The sequence below is a fragment of the Vicia villosa genome, unplaced genomic scaffold (assembly GCF_029867415.1).
Source record: "Vicia villosa cultivar HV-30 ecotype Madison, WI unplaced genomic scaffold, Vvil1.0 ctg.000449F_1_1, whole genome shotgun sequence".
Classification (NCBI taxonomy): domain Eukaryota; kingdom Viridiplantae; phylum Streptophyta; class Magnoliopsida; order Fabales; family Fabaceae; genus Vicia; species Vicia villosa.
The window spans coordinates 316,706-340,180 of record NW_026705213.1 but is presented as its reverse complement, the minus strand read 5'-3'; the positions used below and the strand labels follow the sequence as shown (position 1 = coordinate 340,180).

General features: G+C 36.1%; 1 protein-coding gene and 1 long non-coding RNA gene across 2 annotated transcripts; both read right to left on the bottom strand.

Annotated features, from left to right (window-relative positions):
- Positions 1 to 594: 594 nt before the first annotated feature.
- On the bottom strand, positions 595 to 3,756 carry LOC131628360 (uncharacterized). The gene is made up of 4 exons (XR_009291757.1): positions 3,447 to 3,756; positions 3,168 to 3,329; positions 2,623 to 2,694; positions 595 to 1,346 (listed from the first exon to the last, which is right to left on the bottom strand). It is a non-coding gene; the product is annotated as an uncharacterized LOC131628360 (long non-coding RNA).
- A 2,391-nt stretch (positions 3,757 to 6,147) lies between these two features.
- On the bottom strand, positions 6,148 to 6,600 carry LOC131628377 (secreted RxLR effector protein 161-like). The gene has a single exon (XM_058899210.1). It carries the CDS (start codon positions 6,598 to 6,600, stop codon positions 6,148 to 6,150), a length of 453 nt encoding a protein of 150 aa, XP_058755193.1.
- Between the last annotated feature and the right edge of the window lie 16,875 nt (positions 6,601 to 23,475).

The following is a 23,475-nucleotide window of genomic DNA, read 5'->3' as shown; positions in this document are numbered from 1 at the left end:
ATGGTCCGCAAAACGCCAACATACCTTGTCTCGTTCAGGTGCCGAAGCCGAATATAGAGGCGTAGCTAATGTTGTGTCTGAATCATGTTGCTTACGCAACTTACTCTTGGAACTATGTTGTCTTGTCACAAAAGCTACTCTGGTATATTGTGACAACATCAGCGCGGTTTATGTTTCTGACAATCTTGTTCAACATCAACGCACCAAACATATTGAAATGGATATACATTTCGTGCGTGAGAAATTTGCTTGCGGTCAAGCACGCGTTCTTCACATTCCCTCGCGTTTTCAGATTGCTGACATCTTCACAAAGGGACTTCCGTTGTCCCTCTTTGATGAATTTCGTGATAGTCTTAACATTCGTTCACCTCCAGTTTCGACTACGGGGGTGTATTAGATATGTAAATATAGAAAGATTATTATTAGTATTGATTACAAATGATTATTAGAATCATAACCACATATTTGTATTGTGTATATAAATGACTATCAGATCAATGAAAAGGCACGGCCTAAATTATCTTACATAAAAGTTGCAAAAGGCACTCTAACTTTCGCGCCCTAACGTCAGAGAATCCTTATCCATAAAGAACCTAGTTTTCCCTTATCATTATCCTTAACATCATCCTCATGATTTTGTCTGTTTGTATAAACAGTGATGCCAATTTTCTTCGTTCAATGAAACAAACTATTAAAATAAGGTAAATTTTGTAAGAATATGAAGAAATTACCTTAGTTCTTCCAACTTTACAAGCACACTAGATATAGAAAAGAAGTGAAAGTGTTATCTAAAGGGTTCAATGGGACAATATTCTTCAAGAAAAACCACTGCCTCGAAGTATTCAGCAGCTTCCAATGCTGATGTTCCCAAATCATCTTTGTACACAAGTTCAAGATTGTACCATGAAGATGAGTCTGTTCTGTCAAGCCTCAATGCCTCAATGAGAAGGCTTCTAAGAATTGAAGATCATGATTTATACCCAAGTTTTCTCGGAACACAAGCTGTTGATATCAAACTTGGAACATGGTTGGGATCAATATCCAATCTTTTTTTAAATGATTTTATTGCTTCTTGATGTAGACCTCTTGCTTCATAAAGCATACTTGAATAAACCTAACTTATGGTAACCTCTGCTATATGAAGAATATCTAAAAAACCATAAATCGCAACACGTTAAGCTTCAATAAATACCTGTAGAGTGCCATCTAGAAGCAGAATAGGGATCAATAACTTCAGATTTGGAAAGACAAGCTTCAGCATCACGCCATTGCGACAAATCCGTGTATACATTGGCTAAATCATGGCACACATCCATTTCTAGTCTTCTGTTGCAATTTCGCTTACACTGTACCAAAGAGAAGTAGCATTGTGTTAGAGTACTGTTATTCAAGCCTTATTTGATGAATGTGTATTGCATGTTGATAGCCTTATTTGCATTTCCGAGATTTTTGTTCTGGACTTGAAAATCTCAAATCTATAATCAAAATGAATGGTGGTTAAGGAATAAAAAGAATATCACTTGTTTATAGCTTGACTGCATTTCCAATACTCATAATAGGACTATTATTGAGAGTGAATAGTCTGCCATCATTTTCCTCTTAGAGAACCACAGTTTCATCATTAGACTTCAAGTAGTGATTGGAAATGCAGTCATTATCTCTAGCATATTTTTTGTTATATTCCTCTATTTATGCAATTTTTTAGGAATTAAGTAATTTAAACATTAAGTAGTGCATGATGTTAGATAATTTATCTTAGAAAAACAATTGACATGCATGGACAGGGCATGATTATAGGCATCCATTTTTAAGAGATGCAAGACTTTTCACTATAATTTACTAATGATCATATAAGTGGTAATGTAAGATAACAAAAAAGTGTAATTTCAAAATGTTACAGTCATTAATACTAACTGATAAAAAGCATGGTTTTATGCATGACCACAAAACATAGTTTAACTACAGGAAGAAGTGAAAATAAAGTTTAACTATTTTTTCTTTGTTATATGAAAAACAAAGTTAAAAATTCATTCTTGAACTTTTTCTAGCACACAAGACCAGGCATAAACTCATACAAACTTCAAAAATTCAAACTGAAGGAAAGAAGGCATATGATCGTTATACTCTAAAAATAACTTCACTCAGTTAAATATAAAGAATAACAACAAAATGGGACAACAACATTGGTGTAGATTCAAGGATAGGAAAAAAAAAAGAAACCTTCTATACTGCACAAGCAACACAAATAATGCTAAATAATCAAATAGCTGAAGTAATGCTGCAACAAATGAATCTGAATCACTCACCCATATAAACGTAATCTTTCTCGGATATCAATGAGGTGAGGAGACGTAAAAAGTCCAATACGAAAACCACAGTTGCGTAATATAGATTTTGTGAAGGTACACATATATCCCTATGGAACTAAAATTCAAAATAACAATATCCATCATTACAATTTGCATTTAGTTACTAATTACATCCCATATCGATAATCAAATTTCAAGTCTGAGTTCTGAAATTGTAATTTGTGTGTCACGAATCTATCAAATTCCATGTCACATTTATCCAAATAACACATGATTTAAAGGAAAAACGAAAAAGAATCCAACTTCTGCATACCTTTCTGCATACCTGATTCAGAGACTTGATCCAAACGAAAAGGGATATGTGATGCAATGGTAATGCCAAAACCTGATCCAAAGGAAAAATGAAAAAAATCCAACTTCTGAATCATCTAAAAGTACTTCAAACATTTCAGCAGCTAAATATAAATAAAATATAGTAAAATTTGAAACCAACAGTTATGTAATCTTCATTTTGGATCTAGGGTACGTGCGTCCCACCACCGACTCCCATGATGGACATAGCCTACCACAAAAATAGTTGCCGCAACCAGCAACATAATAAACTTTCATTGAAAACACATTATTTTCCCGATAATCATAAGCTATAGCGAAATCGTAATTATGCCGAAGCCGAAATTAAGTCGAAATCGTAATTATGTCAAACCAAAACCAGCTTAGAATCATAAGTTATAGCAAAACCGTAATTATGTAGAAACCACAAAAACAAATCTTACTGTGTTTAAAAAGAAAAATTAATGTTGTAACTTAATTCTAAACCAATTCAAAATGTTGCAATGAACTATTGAAACAAAACATCACCTAATTCGAAATCAAATGCAAATGCAAGCTGAACCAAAACACTAAACCAGAACCGAGTTACTAACTCAAGTGGGTTTAACCTATGCATCAAAAAAGCTTCTTTATCAAATCATCCTCAATATTAAGCCCAAACTCTTCCTCTAATCCCATCACTATTTCAACCTGCAATATCACAAAACCATAACTCTAACATAAGCAAAACAAAGATCCAAGAAACATTTTCCCTGATTTACAAAAAACATGTAGCAAAACGTTAGATTTTGAAGGATGAACACATACCAAAAGTCAGATTTGCAGAAAAGGTATGACCATTTCACCGATTTACAAAAAACAAGGTGTAGCAAAACGTTGTCATTCCCTTTTTTTCGAAAGCCAAGTGGTAAAAAACGATTATCCAGTCCTCATCGATTCAAACCCAGAAAAATAATCAGAGTGAAACACATTAAATCATCCAAAAACTATATAAAAGCGATAAATAAAATTAAGTATACTCATACTATGTCAGTGTTGAAAGAAGAAGCGTTTGAAAGATGTTGTTGCGGCAGCGAGGGTTTGGAAGATGGAGGTGGAGATGGATGTAGGATTTAGGGTTTTGGGTGAAGAGGGAATGCAGAGAGAGAAAATAGATAGACGAGAGACAAATGGGGAGAAAGAGATAATTAATCAATTTTGAAAAAGAACTAGTAGAAGACTCGTCCGTCCGCACGGGTAATTCAAATCTTAAGATGAATAATGTATTACAAACGCAAAAAGAATAAAAAAGTTTAAAAATTCAAACGAGGAATGTTAATTTAAGATTAACATAACATAATATAGATGAAATAAATCTATATATAGTAGCTATGTTAAAAAAAACCTGAAAATGTAATAGTCATTCATATTTTGGATAATTCAGTAAGGTAAGGTTGTTGCTGATATATAATTGTTATTATAAAATCACTAATAACTAAAAATTTTAAAAAAAAATATTTATTAAATCACTAACATAATAAATTTAATATATCTAAAAACTATAAATATTTACAAATATGACTAATAACTATAAATATTTACAAATATCACTGATAATTATAAATATTTATAATATTTTGTTGTTTAAATAAAAAAAGGTATTGTGGTGATGATGACCCCGTTAAAATAACGAATTTATGCAAATTATAATTATTTATAATATTTTGTTGATTAAATTAAAACATGTATTGTGGTGATATTGTCCCGTGAAAACTTCTTAGATGAAAAGTTTTCAATTTTAATTGGTATATAATTTATTTAAATGCAGTTATAAAATATGAAATTCTATAATTTAATAACAAATATCACTAATAACATAAATATTTACAAATATTTGATTGGTTAAAATAAATTTTAAAAAAAGGTATTGTGTAGATAGTGACTTGTGCGTTCGCACGGGTAAGACCGTTATTAAGGTAATAGTGTATATGTCTAAATACTATAAAATTTATAAAAATCAAATTAAATCATATATTTAATATTATTAACTATTTTTTTATTTTATTTTATAATAGAATTTCATATTAATATAATGCAAGTTAAAATAAAGTTTCATATTTATATAATGCAAATCAAAAGATGTTAGAGTTGGTTTAAGCCTATATGATAAAAATAATATACCAATTATTTTATAGAATCTTACCCCATTTTATATAATCTTACACCGGCCAATTACCCGGATTAAATAACATTCCTGCCACTAAAAGATTTTATTGATTGGTTACTTGTAGATTGTAGTTGTGAATGCATTTTACCCTGTATATTTTGAAAATTTGATGCTATTAGAACCTAAGCTCCTCAAGGGAAGTTTGTTGAGTTGTCTTACATAAAATTTGATTGTTGTTGATATAGAATTATAACTATTATAAAATCACTAACAACAAAAAATATTTAATAATAAATATGTAGCAAATCACCAATATACTTAATAATTATTAATACTTAAAAATATCACTAATAACCAAATATATTTATAAATATTGAGTTGGTTAAAATAAAAATAAAAGATATTGATGTGATAGTGACCCGTTAAAACTAATAGTTTTAATGATAAAATTCATGGGAAATGCAATGATAAGTTTATATTGGACTCTAAAACATGGAATTAATCATCATATGAAAATTGTAATGATAAGTTGATGATGGGATCAACAACCTGTGATTAAAAGGGTAAATTAGGGAGATCTTCTAATAATGTTAATTTAATTTTATAGTGGCACTCAACAGAATTGCACCTTTTTGCCACATAAGAAAGCTATAATTTAAAAAGGTGAAATGTGAGTTACTAAGATGTCAAAACAAATAAGGGTAACATTTAAATAGGAAAACATAAGAAATGTATGCTTGTGTCATGTGTTCGTCTCATAAATAATGTTGATGGTATTCTAGAGGTGATATGTGATAAATTATAGTGTTGCAGGATTCTGCAGAGAAAAATTGGTTTTTAACACTTTTTGCACTATACTTCTACTGGTGGAAGAACATTGGAAAAACTGCTGATTTTATTGAATTCACCACTCACTGCTATATCTTTCTTAGCTTTACAAAGCCTTTATATAAGCTTGAATTAAAACTTACATAGAATACAATAAGATGATAATTAAGATGGAGACTCTTGGTTCTGTCAATCTTAATGTTACAACTCTAACATAACTCTAAATAAAGACAATAATTAGAATTTGATGGTTGCAATTCTCTCATAATTCTTACTAAAGTCAGTGGTGGTTACAACACATTAATTTTAACACTCCCCCTTAATGTTTTGCTCTTTAACTCCTATTGCTTCTCTAAGTTGTTGAAATCTTCCTCTTGGTAGTGCTTTAGTAAAAATGTCTGCAAGTTGCTCTTGTGAACTGCAGAACACTAACTGCACATCGCCATCTTCATTCACACTTCGAATGAAGTGGTGCTTTATATTAATATGTCTTGTTGGAATGTGGAAAACAGGATTCTTCGCCATGGCTATTGCTTATTTATTGTCATAGTGAAGCAGCATACTTTCTTCTTGCTTTTCTCCGATATCTTCAAGTGTTCTTCTCAACCACAACGATTGTTGTGTAGCCAAACCAGCTGCCAAATATTCTGCTTCTGCTGAAGATTGCGCTACAGTGTCTTGTTTCTTTGAACACCAAGAAATTACTCCAGAAACCAGGCTGAACACATAACCAGAAGTGCTTTTCATGTCATCAACACTTCCAGCCCAATCACTGTCACAGTAGCCTTTAGCTTCAATTTTATAATTCTTTTCAAACCTGATTCCATGCTCCATGGATCCCATGACATACCTTTGTACTCTTTTTGCTGCTCCAAGATGTAAATGACTTGGTTTACTCATGAACCTTGAGAGTAAACTAGCAGCGAACATTAAGTCGGGTCGTGTAGATGTTAGATAAAACAAACTTCCAACCAAACTTCTATACATGCTTGCATCTATTAATCTTCCACCATCTTCCTTTTTTATTTTTTCATTCACCACTAAAGGAATATCAACAGGTTTGCAGCCATTCATGCCAAACTTGATGCTTCACATAAAGGTATGCTCACTCTGACTTCTTTGAAATTCTTATTGAATGAAGTAGCTGTCAGTTTCACTATACCATGCTCTAGGGGCTTGTTTCAACCCATAAAGAGTTTTCTTCAACTTGTAAACTTTTCTTCTTGGCCTTTAGTCACAAAGCCTTGAGGTTGCTGCACATATACCTCTTCTTTTAATTCTCCATTCAGGAAAGCTGACTTCACATCAAGTTGGTACAAGTTCCACCCTTTCTGAGCTGCTAATGCAATAACTGTTCCTAGAGTATCCAATCTTACAATTGGGGCAAAAGTTTCACTATAGTCAATTCCAAGCTGTTGTGCATAAACTTACTACCAATCTAGCCTTGGCTCTTTGAATTGACCCATCTGGATTATGCTTTAATTTGTACACCCACTTTACTCCAATAGATTCTTTGTCATTTGGCTTTTCAACTAGCTGCCATGTTTTGTTTTTCTCAATGGCATTTATCTCTTCTTGCATCGCATTCCTCCAAACATCTTCTTTGATTGCTTCATCAAAATTTTCTGGTTCCACAACACAATAGTTGCATCTTGCATAAATATCACTCAAATCCTTCAATTTTATTGGAGTTGAGCTGGGAGATGATGAACATGAACTTGGTGAACTTGGAGAGGATGAGGAACTTGGTGTGCATGGAGTTGGTTGCTCATTCTCAGCTGTTGAATTTTGTTGTTGTAATATGATTGCAGGGACTGTTTTCTCCTTCATTTTGTCTTCTTCCCAATTCCAAGAAGCATTCTCATCAAATACAGCATCCCGGCTAATGATCACCTTGTTTGTCTTCAAGTTGTAAATTCTATAGCCCTTTGACATGGAACTATAGCCAATAAAGACGCATATTTCACTTGTTTCTTCCAGATTTGTCCTCTTTTGTTTTGGAATTTGAGCATAGCAAACACATCCAAAAATTTTAAGATGGTTCACCGACAGTGTTCTTCCACTCCAGGCTTCAAATGGAGTATCTTCCACACGGCCTTTGTTGGACACCTGTTCATCAAATACACAACAGTGTTAACGGCCTCGGGCCAAAAGGTTTTAGATAAACCTTTCTCAAGTAGCATAGATTTCGCCATCTCCATCACAATTTGGTTCTTTCTTTCAGATACACCATTTTGCTGAGGTGTATACTCACTAGTGAGTTGTCTTTCAACACCTTCATCTTCACAAAATTTGTGAAACTGATTTGAGGTGTACTCCTTTCCTCGATCACTTCTCAACATCTTTATAAATCTGCCACTTTGTTTTTCAACTAATGCTTTAAATTTCTTAAAGATTACAAAGGCTTCAGATTTTTGTGTCATGAAATATACCCAAGTCATGCAGGTAAAGTCGTAAATAAACAAGATAAAGTACCTGTTTTTTCCATGAGACAAAGTATTCATAGGACCAGACACATCTGTGTGTACAAGTTCCAACACTTTTTTGGCTCTCCATGCACTTTCCTTTGGAAATGGTTGCCGGTGGTGTTTGCCAAGGACACATCCTTCACACACACCATATTTTTCTTCGACTCTTGGCAACCCATACACCATCTTCTTTTGAAAGAGTAACTTGAGACTTTTGTAATTCAAATGTTCAAGTCTCTTGTGCCATAAACACGAGTCATTCTCTTCTCTGGCCATCATCATTACATTTTTCTCATAGTTTAAAGATAGTGGAAAACTCCTATTGCTAGTCATCTTCACAATGACAACACTTCTTCTTTCTGAGTCAAAAATTCTGAACTTTCTATACTCAAAATTTAGAGAATAGCCGTGCTCCAGAAGTTGTCCAATGCTAAGCAAATTTTCGTCTAATTCTGGCACATAAAGTGTGTCATGTATGCCTTTGCTGCCTTGCTTCGTGGTGACTTCAATGCTTCCTTTCCCTTTCACTTCGACATGTTCTCCATTGCCCAATTTAACTTTCGAGCGGAATGAAGAATAAATCATTATAAATGCTTCCTTTTGTCCGGTCATATGGTTGCTACAACCGCTGTCCAAATACCAAACATTTTTACCTTCTTCATGCAATGCTTTTTGACAAGCAAAAAACAAATTTCCTTCATCAGATTCTCCTATGAAGCATGTGGCTGATTTGCAAGACGACAATCCTTTTGAAGGTGCCCGAATCTCTTGCAATTGTGGCACTGTGGTTTGCCTTTATTCCAACAGTCCTTCTCTTCATGAGTGTCGCTGCTACAAATTTTGCACCATTTGTTTGATGCTTCATTCCATCTTCCGCCATTTGCGTCTATTCTAGATCTACCACGTGAGTTTCGACCTCTGCCTCTTCCAAATCTGGCAACTCTAGAAGACTCACCTCTAGTTGTATTTGGGGCTTATTTTCACCATTGTTGGGCTGAATGTCGAGTTTAGATTAAAAGGCACTCTCAATTGATTTTTTAGAATGTCGTAACTATAACACCCGTATAATTTTAATTTTAATTTAATTTGAATATTGAATTAATAATTAGAACTATTAAGGATTTTGTGAAAATAATAGAAAAGAGGATGGTTTATGTCATTTGGGCCATGTGGGAGATTAGTAAAAGAGGGGGTGTGGTGTAGTAAAGCTTTTACTAATTTTTAATATTATTTTTCATAAAATAATTGGAATTGGGAAAGAAAGGGAAGAACGTGAAAATAGAGGCTGAAGTTTTGGAACATGAAGAACTATAAGAGAATTGAAAAGGGAGAGACCAATCAAGAACTTTTGGATAAGGTAAGGGGGAATCTCCATTTAATCTCTATTATCGTATTATGGATGATGATGTTGATTAGGAGTATCGTTTATATCAATAGATTCTCTATTCTGATTTTTACTGTTTGTGTTCATCATTTCGGTTGAAAATTATGACTGTTAATCCCTAATAACTGAGTAGATTTAGGTTGTGGTGAGTAAAATCGAGTATACGGCTATGTAGTATTGATGTTGGATGAATCATATGCTGTTTAGAATGAGGAATTTCTGTTTTGAGACCCAAATGGCAGGCTGAAACGAATGGATTCGCAAAGAAGACGAATGGGTAAGTTGCAGGTTTTTGGAACTGCTGTCCATTCACGTATGGGGGGTGGTACGCGTATGATACGCTCCCCAACTGTGCATCAGAATGCACCTTCTACTCATACGCGTATGATACACGTATGGTGTCGGGCTGATACGCGTATGGCTTACTGGTACGCGTATGCGTGTGTGTTGTGTGGGAAACTAATTCTGCTCATACGCGTATGGTGCGTGTTTTTGTGAATTTCTGGCCCTGTTGGTACGCGTATGGCCAGCGTGAGATGCAGAATTTTGCTGTGTTATGAATTTCGAAAGCTTGACGACGCGTAACTTTTGAACTGATGATCTATTTTAAATGATGTTTAAACTATGATAAGCCGAATGAAATAATCTGTATGAATTATTGATATATGATTTTATAGAATGATGTTAATGTATATATGAACATGCTTGTTAGTGATAATGATGACTGATCGCGACTTTGCGTGTCTATTAGTCGGGATAACTGCAAGTGCACAGTCGTGTCGTGTAGTTTTAAAAGATATCGAATCCACAGGGACTATAAATCGACCTACCGTTATCTAAAGTTACTATGTAAAGCTAAGGCTAATGATATTTGAGTTTTTAATAAGGGGAAACTAAAATCTTAAATCTAGATAAAATATAAATGCGCAGATATCGGTATGTAGTTTGTCTAACTTAGGTGATCCGAAGTTCCATTGGCCAGATTCTAATTAAATCAAAGATCTTTACTAACTATGACATTTAAAAGTCCTCCTCTCAAACTCTCGCTCTGTTGATTAAGACTACGATCCTAACTCATAATGTACGCTTTCGCCATCCCACCAGATTTAGATTCGGTTCATAATAATAGGCATATTAATTGACATATAATATATCATGCAAATAAATAATATAAGGGCAGTAAATAATAAACCTGAATGAAATAAATATGAATCTTGAATGAAGCTTTGAAATAATGTCGGCAAGATTGTGATCCAAGAGTACATAAATTGTAGGCCTAAAACTAATAGTGTGGTAGTTCCTCAATGTGAGAAACTACCACTTTTACAAAGTGATAATATATGCCTAAAACTATGAACAGCGCTTCCGCGCCTAAAACTTGGATGCCTTCAAATGAATGCTAAGACCTTTTATATAGTGAATGGCAATGGAAGTTACATTCAGCATCACGTGAGAAGTAGTGGAGATAGTGGAGTGGGAAGTTGAGAAAATATAGGAAGACTTGGTTGGTGGAGTATAGAACGGAGACGTGGGCCTTCAAATTTAAACTATCTTTGAACGAGTCTTGAGACGTGGGTCTCAAAGTGGCTGGATTGTTGGAGACGGACGTCTCCTTCATGTGATGTGGCCTATGAACGTGGGTGAGCTTGGGAGACGGACGTCTCCTTTGATGACGTGGCCCTAGAACTTTGGAGACGGGCGTCTCCATGCAATTGGGCCCTTAGACGGGCGTCTCAGCTTCTTCATAGTGGGAGCTTCAGCTCCTTCGTGGGCTGGGCTTCCACACTTGATCCATCGTATTTTCACCCTTCACATTTGATTCATTCCATTTGCACCTCCACTTCACTACAGTACCTCTTTTCCATCTTTTAGGCACAAATAGTAGTGATTTTAGCTCACTTTCTTTCCTTTTCACAAATAGTCTCAATATGAGCGTAAAACCTGAAACAATAGAAATACCAGCATAAAACCAACATAAAACAACATAATTAAGATAAAATAAGGAAATAATTGATATAAATCGAGCCAAATAAACGATACATTTTCGTGTTATCAAATATCCCCACACTTAAACCATTGCTTGTCCTCAAGCAATCAACCACACGGTAAAAGAAATAATTAAGCTCGATTCGAAACAAGGGCATGACACGACTCCTAATCATATTTATGTTAGGCAAATGTTACATCGATAGGAAATAGATATCAACACCAAGGATACCGTAACGACACAATGTTCAAAAACTCCCTCCTTATACAAACCAATTCGAATCATGCCATTATAACTCAACCTATATCTCTCGTTTTTTCTTTCGCTCCTTTTCATTCAAGCGCAATCACATTAAGCCCGTTATCCGTACACTCACATAGTAGGGGAAATCGGTTAGTGACTATGATCCTTTTCTTTTCTTTAGCACGGGGTTCTGGTTTTTTAAATGGCGAAGCCCCATCTTTCCCAACTGCGGTTGCGGGGGATCGGACAGTAATCCACCCTACCAAGCCCAGTACCAGTGACCTCTAGGCCAACCAACAGTGGGTGCTAAATATTAAATCCTTATTGGCTTAACAACCGTTGGGCTAAATGACCGTGTGAGGGTCACCTAACTTAGAAGGTTATTTTTCAATCTAAACATTTATTTATAAAAAACAGGATCATTCACTTATATTCATCGACTCCCTACGTAGTTTGTGCTTAAGATGGTGCCGACTGCTAATATAAACTACTTAAGAGCTACTTTGAAAACTTGAGCCTAAGGTCTCGACATAATGGGGATCCAAATTGATATTACATAATTAGGGGGTTTAGGGTGTCAGGACGGTATCGATGTTGTTGAAACATCTCCAAGTCTTTCTAACAAAGCCTAAAGTAGGACAACCTCTGTACTTTCAGAGTGTGTATGCCATGCTTCTAAATTCAAATTTTCGTTGGAGGTTAAAATTTTCAAATTTTTGGGAAATTCGATAACAACAGAAAATCACATATAAAGACTTGACAACATAACTAGAAAACAATAAAGTAACAAATGAAAGCGGTAAAGCTTCTCCCCCACACTTAAACCAAACATTGTCCTCAATGTTTCGATCCAAGGTGGAGAAGAAAAGACAGAACCTATATGGATGCTACCGGCGGGCTATCACAACCAAATCTGCTCCGCGTCCGGAGGAAATATCTTCTCTTATCATGCTCATCAATGGTGTCACCACCAGCAGCAACACTCGTAGGAATGTGCGTGGAGACCCATTCATCTTTGAGATGATCGTCTATAGATTTTTCGCCTAGATATGGTCGAGACGTGACAAGCGATCCATATCTTTATTATCTGCAAATTCAAAAAATAAAAGGAAAACATTAAATTGAAAGCTCGTGGGTTGCCTCCCATGCAGCGCTTTGTTTAACGTCAATAGCTCGACGGCTTAAGAGTGCAAGCACTCAAGGTGGTTCTCTCGAGAATGACTCCTTGGTTGAACTTTTAGCAAACCTCGTTTTCCATGGCCACTTATCAAGCCATCTCACATATCCCTCACCTTTTCTTTTCTTTCTTCTGTGGGGTGGTTCATTCTTTTGAACTCGTGGTGGCGGTTCTGGATCGATCCTAAGTATCAGCTTTTCAAGTTCGGGCTCAGTGATATTATTCACCACCTCAAAGGCTAACCTTACCCTTTTATCACTAATGATATCCTTAGTTTCATGGTCGTCTAAATTTCTCTTTTTATGCAGGGCTTCAAATAAGGGTGCATTAGTGTGGATATTTTCCAATACCTTCACATACATTATGGATTTGGAATAACAATAGGTTTGCGGGAAAGAAATCGGTGGGGTATAAGGATGAGGAATAACAATGGGTGTTTCCCTCTCTACCTCTTCTACAACCTCCCCTTCAGATGGTGTTGGTGGATTTTTCTCAATATCCACTCTTTTCTCACTAGAAATCTCTTCAACTACATTATCACTCTCCTCAATCTCATAATCACATTCCTCAATCTCATTATCACTCTCCTCAGGCATTTCAATTTTTTCTTCACTAATGGTTGTGCCAATATACTCCTCAAGTAAGTCTCCTAGTGGCTTTTGTTCAAGTTGGGCGATTTGAGTATCTAACGCCATGTTGTGAGTCGCGAGGGATTCAACCATAATGGTCAGTTGCCTAAGGGTTTCATTGTTTTGAATACTTTGTTTGATAAACTCTTGGTTTTGGACGGTTTGTGACTCTACAAAGTGCTCCATCATGGCTTCTAATCTAGAGTGAGTTGGCGTCTCGTCGGAATCCTCCATTGATATTTCGAAGTTAAAATTATGGGATTCTTGAGGTTCTTCAAAGGGAGCTAGCGTTGCATTTTGTGTTTCCTCAAAGTGCTTCATCATCATAGATTCTAGCCTAGAGAGAGTTTGTGCTTCAATGAATTCCTCCATTAAGATTTCGAGGTTGGATTTATAATAATCTTGCGACTCCTCGAAATGTTGGGCGTGGTGATCGTAGAGGAAATTCGGTTGATGATAAGTTTGCGTTGCATTGAAATCCTCTATTGATGCTTCAAGGTTAGAGTTATAGGATTCTTGTGGTTCCTCGAAGTAGGTTAGCGTCGCACTCTGTGTTTCCACAAAGTTCCTTGTCATCATAGATGTTTCATTAAAATTTTCCATTATCATTTCGAGGTCGGATTTATGGGGTTCTGGCGACTCCTCAAAATATTGATTATGGTGATCGTAGAGGAAATTCGGTTGAGGATATGTATGGTTGGGATTAGAAAATTCTTGTGGTTCCTCAAAATGTTGGGATTGGTGATTGTAGAGGGAATTCAGTTGAGGATAAGCTAGTGTCGAATTGTAATCCCCAATTAATGTTTCGAGGTTTGGATTGTAGGTTTCTTGTGGTTCCTCTAAATGTTGAGATTGGGAGTTACAGAGGTGACTTGGGTGAGAATGAGTTTGTGACTCATTGAAATTTTCCAACAGTATTTCGAGGTCGGATTTATGGGATTTTGGGTATCCCTCGAAATACTGTTGTTGGGAGTTGTAGAAAAAGTTTGGGTGATACATAGTAGTAAATGAAAAAGAAAAAAAATGCCTTAGTCTCTACGGTGTAACAGCGAGTTACGATATCAACTTGAATAGTCCCCGGCAACGGCGCCAAAAACTTGATTGCGACTTTGCGCGTCTATTAGTCGGGATAACTGCAAGTGCACAGTCGTGTCGTGTAGTTTTAAAAGATATCGAATCCACAGGGACTATAAATCGACCTACCGTTATCTAAAGTTACTATGTAAAGCTAAGGCTAATGATATTTGAGTTTTTAATAAGGGGAAACTAAAATCTTAAATCTAGATAAAATATAAATGCGCAGATATCGGTATGTAGTTCGTCTAACTTAGGTGATCCGAAGTTCCATTGGCCAGATTCTAATTAAATCAAAGATCTTTACTAACTATGTCATTTAAAAGTCCTCCTCTCAAACTCTCGCTCTGTTGATTAAGACTACGATCCTAACTCATAATGTACGCTTTCGCCATCCCACCAGATTTAGAAACGCTTTTTGGAAATAACATAGTTAATAAAATGCTTGTTTTATGAAGTCGTTATCTACTTAAATCTCCTAATCTCAAACTCTCGCTCTGTTGACTCGGAACATGCTAATATCCCTAACGTACGCTTTCGCCATCCCGCTCGGGTGTAAAAACACTTTTTGAAAATAAATAAGTTCTAATTAGTTTTAATACGCTTTCGCCATCCTTAAAACTAATGTCCTATGTCTACTATCCAGTTAAAGATCTCAAACTTTCGCTCTATTGATTTTAACCTTTGACCGTCTTAAAACCTCAAACTTTCGCTCTATTGGTTTTAAGACTTACTAATTAAATTAGACATACAAACCAAAAACAAGTGATGTTTAATAAAACATAATTAAGCCAATTTATTTCGGATCCCTTTGGTTAGATTAATTTACATACCGACATCTAAATAAATTAGCCAGACATATTAATATGGTTAAACATGCATAAATAGATTCGGTTCATAATAATAGGCATATTAATTGGCATATAATATATCATGCAAATAAATAATATAAGGGCAGTAAATAATAAACCTGAATGAAATAAATATGAATCTTGAATGAAGCTTTGAAATAATGTCGGCAAGATTGTGATCCAAGAGTACATAAATTGTAGGCCTAAAACTAATAGTGTGGTAGTTCCTCAATGTGAGAAACTACCACTTTTACAAAGTGATAATATATGCCTAAAACTATGAACAGCGCTTCCGCGCCTAAAACTTGGATGCCTTCAAATGAATGCTAAGACCCTTTATATAGTGAATGGCAATGGAAGTTACATTCAGCATCACGTGAGAAGTAGTGGAGATAGTGGAGTGGGAAGTTGAGAAAATATAGGAAGACTTGGTTGGTGGAGTATAGAACGGAGACGTGGGCCTTCAAATTTAAACTATCTTTGAACGAGTCTTGAGACGTGGGTCTCAAAGTGGCTGGATTGTTGGAGACGGACGTCTCCTTCATGTGATGTGGCCTATGAACGTGGGTGAGCTTGGGAGACGGACGTCTCCTTTGATGACGTGGCCCTAGAACTTTGGAGACGGGCGTCTCCATGCAATTGGGCCCTTAGACGGGCGTCTCAGCTTCTTCATAGTGGGAGCTTCAGCTCCTTCGTGGGCTGGGCTTCCACACTTGATCCATCGTATTTTCACCATTCACATTTGATTCATTCCATTTGCACCTCCACTTCACTACAGTACCTCTTTTCCATCTTTTAGGCACAAATAGTAGTGATTTTAGCTCAATTTCTTTCCTTTTCACAAATAGTCTCAATATGAGCGTAAAACCTGAAACAATAGAAATACCAGCATAAAACCAACATAAAACAACATAATTAAGATAAAATAAGGAAATAATTGATATAAATCAAGCCAAATAAACGATACATTTTCGTGTTATCAATGACGATGATGATGAAGTGAGTATAAGATGATATTACTCATAGTATGATGATGATGAAAGTATGTTGTATATATGTTTGCATGCATTCATAGTCAGTATTGAGGGATGAATCCTAATGATGTGGGGATTCAGTAAAGGATATAATTCCCATTGTGTGGAATTGTACTGGCAGGGCCGTATCTTGAAGAGGTTAGATCGGTCGGTGGGTTTTCCCATTGATGATGTTGGTACCACATGCATTGTGTCAGTTTCATACATATGCACGACTTTTATAACATGATTATTATATGATATGTAATGACTTGATGATTGTGAATGACTGACTAGGATGTGTCTGAATATGAAAGGATTGGGTGAATGATATAACTATGATATATTGTTGTTCATGATGCAATAATATTTGTTAACTGTGATGAGACTCACCCTTACTTGTTGTCATTTTCAAATTGAGGATAGCGGCTTGACTTGGTGAGGATTAGCTCATAAGTCGATTAGTTGTTAGCGTCGGTGTCATGCTCTGATAGATGTAACACTGTGAACAAGACGTTTGAGTTTTAGAGGATAATTCTATTTGTTTATTTGTTTATTTTGTTTTGAAGTCTGATACATTAACGATGTGATGTTGATTGACGATTTTAAATTTTGCTGTGTAAACATGGTTTTTTACGTTCATGAGTTAAAATCAGATGTTCTTGGTGAATGCATGACATATGACGAATGAGGTTTTCTCTTTATTAATTGTGGCACCCTTTTTGCATGTTACTCCGATTTAAATTTTGTTAATTTCCGCGGGGTATTAGAGGGGTGTTGCAATAGTGGTATCAAAGCATAGTCGGTCGTTGTGACCAGAGTCTTGGTGTAAGTTCTTCTTGTGTATGCGACTAGTAAGAGTTAACTTATCGATACTCTTGTCCTGACTGAATTGTTTGTGATTTGAGCAGAACAATGGCTGGAAGAGGAGGAAGAAATGATGATGCTATCGCTGAGGCTCTGAGCATGATTGCTGGTGTGCTAGGAGGAAATGCTGTAGGATCAGGGATTGTTGCTGATAGGCAACTGGGGAATTTTCAGAGGAACAATCCTCCATTGTTCAAAGGCACGCATGATCCTGAAGGTGCTCAGAAATGGCTTAAAGAGATCGAAAGGATTTTCCTGAGTCATCAAGTGTGCTGAGAATCTCAAGGTGAGGTATGGCACACATATGCTGTCTGAAGAAGCCAATGACTGGTGGATGGCAACCATAGCTGAACTGGATGCAGATGGTATAGAAAATACTTGGGCTGTATTCAAAAGAGAATTTCTGAGAAGGTATTTCCCTGAGGATGTTAAGGGCAAAAAATAAATTGAATTTCTGGAGCTGGTTCAAGGTAATATGATAGTACCATAGTATGCTGCAAAGTTTATTGAGTTGGCAAAGTACTATGTTCACTACAACAATGATGAAGCTAGTGAGTTTTCTAAATGTGTCAAATTTGAGAATGGCCTTCGTGATGAGATCAAGCAAGGCATTAGATACCAGAGGATTCAGAGGTTTATGACTTAGTGGACTGTAGCAAGATTTTTTAGGAAGATAAAATTAAGCTAAAGTCATCTCACTCTTGCGAGTTAGTTGACATAAAGGGTAAGAAGCATGTGGATAGAGGAAAACCATATGGTAAAGGTAAGCCTGCTGATTGGAAGAAATCTAGCGGAGGAGATTCCAGTGCTCGTATCAGATGCTACAATTGTGGTGAGATGGGACATCGTAGGCATGAATGCAAGCTGGATCAGAAGAAGTGTTTCAAGTGTGACCAAGTGGGTCATATTGCTGCTGACTGTAATAAGAAGGTTGTAACTTTTTATAACTGTGGTGAAGAGGGCCATATTAGTCCGAATTGTACCAAGCCAAAGAAGAACCAATCGGGAGGAAAGGTTTTTGCTTTGACCGGGTCAGAGACTACTCCAGAAGACGGATTGATTAAAGGTACGTGTTTCATTCATGGCACACCTTTAGTTGTGATTATTGATACTGGAGCAACTCATTCTTTTATTTCTTTGGATTGTGCTGAGAGGTTGAATCTAGAAATATCTGACATAAATGGAAGTATGGTTATTGACACTCCTGCGTCGGCTTCAGTAACTACTTCGTCTGCATGCTTGAATTGTCCGGTTGACATTTTTGGTAGGGAATTTGGGATGGACTTAGTGTACCTTCCAGTAAAACAACTTGATGTAATCCTGGGAATGAACTGGTTGGAATTCAACCGTGTTCATATCAACTGTTTTGTGAAGACGATAATTTTTCCTGAAGAGGTTAATTTTGATGATCTAGAAATGACAACTAGACAAGTGTATGAAGCTATCGGAGATGGTGCAACAGTGTTTATGCTGTTCGCATTGATGAATTTGAAAGAGAAAGTGCTGAGTAGCGAACTACCCGTGGTATGTGAATTTCCCGATGTTTTTCCGGAAGATAAAAATGAATTACCACCAGAAAGGGAAGTAGAATTTTCTATTGATTTGGTTCCGGGAACTAGTCCAGTATCGATGGCACTGTATTGTATGTCGCCGTCTGAGTTGGCTGAACTGAAGAAGCAGTTGGAAGAATTGCTTGAGAAGAAATTCATTCGTCCTAGTGTTTCTCCCTGGGGTGCGCCTGTGTTGCTAGTGATGAAGAAAGAGGGTTCGATGAGGTTGTGTGTGGATTACAGACAATTGAACAAGGTTACTATCAAGAATCGATATCCACTACCGAGGATTGATGATTTGATGGATCAGCTGGTTGGAGCGCGTGTATTTAGTAAAATTGACCTGAGGTCTTGGTATCACCAAATCCGTGTGAAAGATGATGATATTCAGAAGACTGCTTTTAGAACGAGGTATGGACATTACGAGTATTCGATAATGCCGCTTGGAGCTACTAATGCTCCTGGTGTTTTTATGGAATATATGAACAAGATCTTTCATCCTTATCTCGATAAGTTCGTGGTGGTGTTTATAGATGATATCCTGATATATTCTAAGAATGAGGAAGAACATGTGGAACATCTCAGAACTGTGTTAGAACTGTTGAAAGAGAAGCAACTTTTTGCCAAACTGTCGAAGTGTGAATTTTGGTTAGAGGAAGTCAGTTTCCTGGGACATGTAATTTCTAGGAGTGGTATTGTGGTTGATCCTACAAAGATAGAAGCGGTATCTCAGTGGGAAGCGCCGAAGTCAGTGTCAGAGATTCATAGTTTTCTTGGTCTTGCAGGTTACTACAGAAAATTTATAGAAGGATTTTCAAAGTTAGCATTGCCGTTAACTAAATTAACCAGGAAGGGTCAGGCTTTTATTTGGGATGCAAAATGCGAAGAAGGATTCCAAGAGCTGAAGAGGAGGTTGACTAGTGCTCCTATTTTGATTCTGCTGAATCCGACATAATCGTGTGTGGTTTATTGTGATGCTTCGTTGATGGGTTTAGGTGGTGTATTAATGCAGAACCAACAAGTGGTTGCTTATGCGTCGAGACAACTCAAAGTGCATGAAAGGAATTATCCGACTCATGACTTAGAGTTGGCAGCTGTGGTTTTTGTTTTGAAGTTGTGGCGACATTATTTGTATGGTTCGAGATTTGAGGTGTTTAGTGATCATAAGAGTCTGAAGTATCTCTTCGATCAGAAAGAGCTGAATATGAGGCAGAGAAGGTGGTTAGAATTCCTTAAAGATTATGATTTTGGTTTGAATTACTGTAATACGGTGAACTGACTTTAATCGAAATGTCGCGGTTAAGCATGAGTCACCACCGACTTTTATTTTATCCGAATATTAGAAAGGCTAAAAGAACAGAAAATAACCTTTTTGAAAGAGATTGAGTTCGGGGGGTAAGTTATACAAAGGGAAGGTGTAAGGCACCCTTTACATCCATTGTTATCCATGGGCTCTTAATTGCTTTGCTCGTTTTTTGAAAAGAAATGTAGAAGAAGTGAATACGGACTTTAGCTCGTAAATGAGCGTAGCCATTTTGAAGGTTTATGAGAAAGAATATGAAAAAGTTTTAGCCAGAGCAAGGCAATTAGGAGCAATTACCTTAGTATTTGTAAAAAATATGTTCTTTCAGCCTTTCAGGGTGAAAGGGTCTATCCATGCCATAAGAGGGCAGGAAGCCTTTCATTTGGAGGTTGAAGGGTCGTCGCAATGTCGTTCGCCATAAGACTGTCCCATGCCATAGAAAGGCAGATAGTCTAAGGGAAGGACCATAATAGCCTTTCATAGGCAACCAGAGGATACCTCAGTCTTTCATAGGCAACTTCCGAGGGTCGAGGTCATATTGGTGTATCGAAGGCAGCATCATTAGGGTCTTATGACCTTTTTGTTTATCGAGGCAACATGGCTGAGGTATCCTCGTATTCGAGGGACAATGGCTATTCTGCAAAAAATACAAGGCAACAAGGCAACAGGCAACAGGCAGCAAAGAGGTTACCCAAAAAGTGTGCGTGGGTGCAACAATCATGTGATTAAATTCAGTTATTTATCTTGTAAAATTAAGTGATTCTAATTCAGTTCAGGGTTATCACTCTCTAGGATTACTAACCACTATAATTAATATTAACAGTAGTAATAGCAATATGGGGAAGGGGATAAGAATCCAGCGGGTTTGACATAAGTAATAATTAGGCAAAAAATAGAAAAGGTAAGAGTTTTAGAGTTACCGACTATTTGAGCTTTGGCGATTAGCAAACCCTGAAAAGGTGGGAAAAATAGAAAATAGGGGTGAGTGCATTATCAATTCAATGACAAATAAAGTTAACCCTAAAATTTAAAAAATGGCAAAAAGAAATTAAAATAAATATAAACAAAAATTTAGCTTTGGATTTGATCTGATATGGTTGGTAGTCGGGAATGGCCTCGAGGTTAACCCTGAAAAAAATGGCAAAAGAGGTGAAATGCGTGAGTGCAAAAGAGTTCATTGAATTTTGAAGTTTTATCCCTAGTAACAATTTTATAATGTAAATAAATAATAAAATAGAGTCGGGACTTAACTTCGTAATGGGCGTGGCGCGTAATCGGAAGGCATCTGAAGTAACCCTGAAAATTTGCGCAAAGAAAAGAGGAACTTAGTGCATGACTGATCTAAGACCAAACTTTATCAAGGCACATCATCTGATTAATAAAATAATAAACTAGTTGAAATAATATCAAAGTTATGGAGAAAAATCGAGAGTTCGAATCAATACATATCAATTAAATAATTATTGGATGTGATCCTAATTATTTAATTGATAAAAGGTTTATTGGAAAACAAATATTGAATTTTAAATAATAATAATAATAATTACAAATAAATTTGTGAAAAACTCGAATTTTCGATAAAATATAATTATAAAAATATTATATAGAGTACTAGTTATATAAAATAAATAAAAGAAAATTTTTAATATTAATAAAAAAAAGGATATCAATAAGAACAAGAATTTGCGTAAATATATATTAAAAAAATTTGAGCATGCTTAGCTTATGATCAACTGTGATTGACTTGTGATGGACCATGGTGCACTACAGTCTTTGTATGCATTGGATTGATCTGGGCGTGATCTTACGGCTGAGATTTGAGAGTGCGTGGTAAGGACTCGAATGCTGTATATACTAGATCTGTGGATAAAGTATTACAAAAAAATAAAACGTCCACAGAGGGACTCGAACCAAGGTTCATGAGGTCATGGCACAACTTACATCACCCGCTGCACTGCATATGTAATTTGTTAGTAATAACAACCTGATTCAATTAACAATAATCTGAACACTGAGTGTAACAAAAGTAAAAGTGGGGCCCTTGGATCACGCGCAAACCAATCAGGAAGAGGGAGAGAAGTCTAGAAGTTTGACTGCCCAATTGCAGTGTTACACGCGTGGAGTAAGAAGAAGGACCTTTTGACTGGTCAATGGGAGAACGGGAACGGCCCACACATGCAGCAACCCAGTCAGCGCCGTCGTGAGCAGTTGAAACAACCGTCTTCTCCGACGGGTTGTTTTTCTTACCTGCATGAAATCACACGAAACGAAAGCAAAAGATACTCAGACCTACTAAATCGGACACCACGAATTCAATGGTGAAGTCCATTTGCACTGAAACGGCTGGTACACCCGAGAATGATGAACAAAGACCTTCGTGCCCTAACAATGGTGTGGCCTTGTTCCCACGTAAAAAATTGGATGCAAAGGCTCAAATCTTTCTTAAATCACGTCATAAACTCAAGACAACGATTAAATATAATTGAAACATGTTAAATCATAGCAAACAAAAGAATCAAGAACGAATAAGAAAAACGAATCGTAGCTCATCGTTCTGGACGTGAACAAACCTGGTTCTCGACTATAAACTTACTCCTTGATGTCTCAGGAACACGTTTTGATGCTTGGTTCTGATGGAGGAAGGCTGGAGATTGAAAACTCGATCCTCCCTTTTTCTTGAAATTTTACTCTTTAAAACCCTAGCCTCCTTCCAATTTTTTCGTCCCCTAATCTTCTGTGGTTGATAAGTATTTATAATAGAAGCAATTAGGTCAATAACCTCCAAGCAAATCTCTTGTGATCATGGGAAAATATTTGATTGGAAGTTTTTATACAAATCTTTCTAAAATTGGTTTTTTTGAATCTAATCTTATTCCAATCATGTTTTGCACGAATTTGAATCCAATATTTGGTCTATAATGTAATTGGAACCGATTGGAAATCCTCATCAAATCAAATATCTTCACACCTTTCCATTATTTTAATTTAAAACATATATTTAATGAATAAAAATTCAATAAAAATTAAATATTCATCAAATATTCGTGGACTTGGATTTGGAGTTTCTTTATGACTTAAGGGACAAGATTGGATCATAAAAGATAGGGCTCCTTTACTAAAAATCCCATTTTGAAGCCTTTTGTTTCACATTGTTTCTCTTAAAATCGACCAACTTTGACAGGGCATATCTCCCTCAACTATTAAAGTATGGAGGAGTTCTAGGACTTTTTTAAAAACCTTAAAGATTCCTATAACCAGTGTTTTTGGTCTCATATCAATATAATTTTCCATGTTCCCTGTGTGTTCTTTTGAAAAA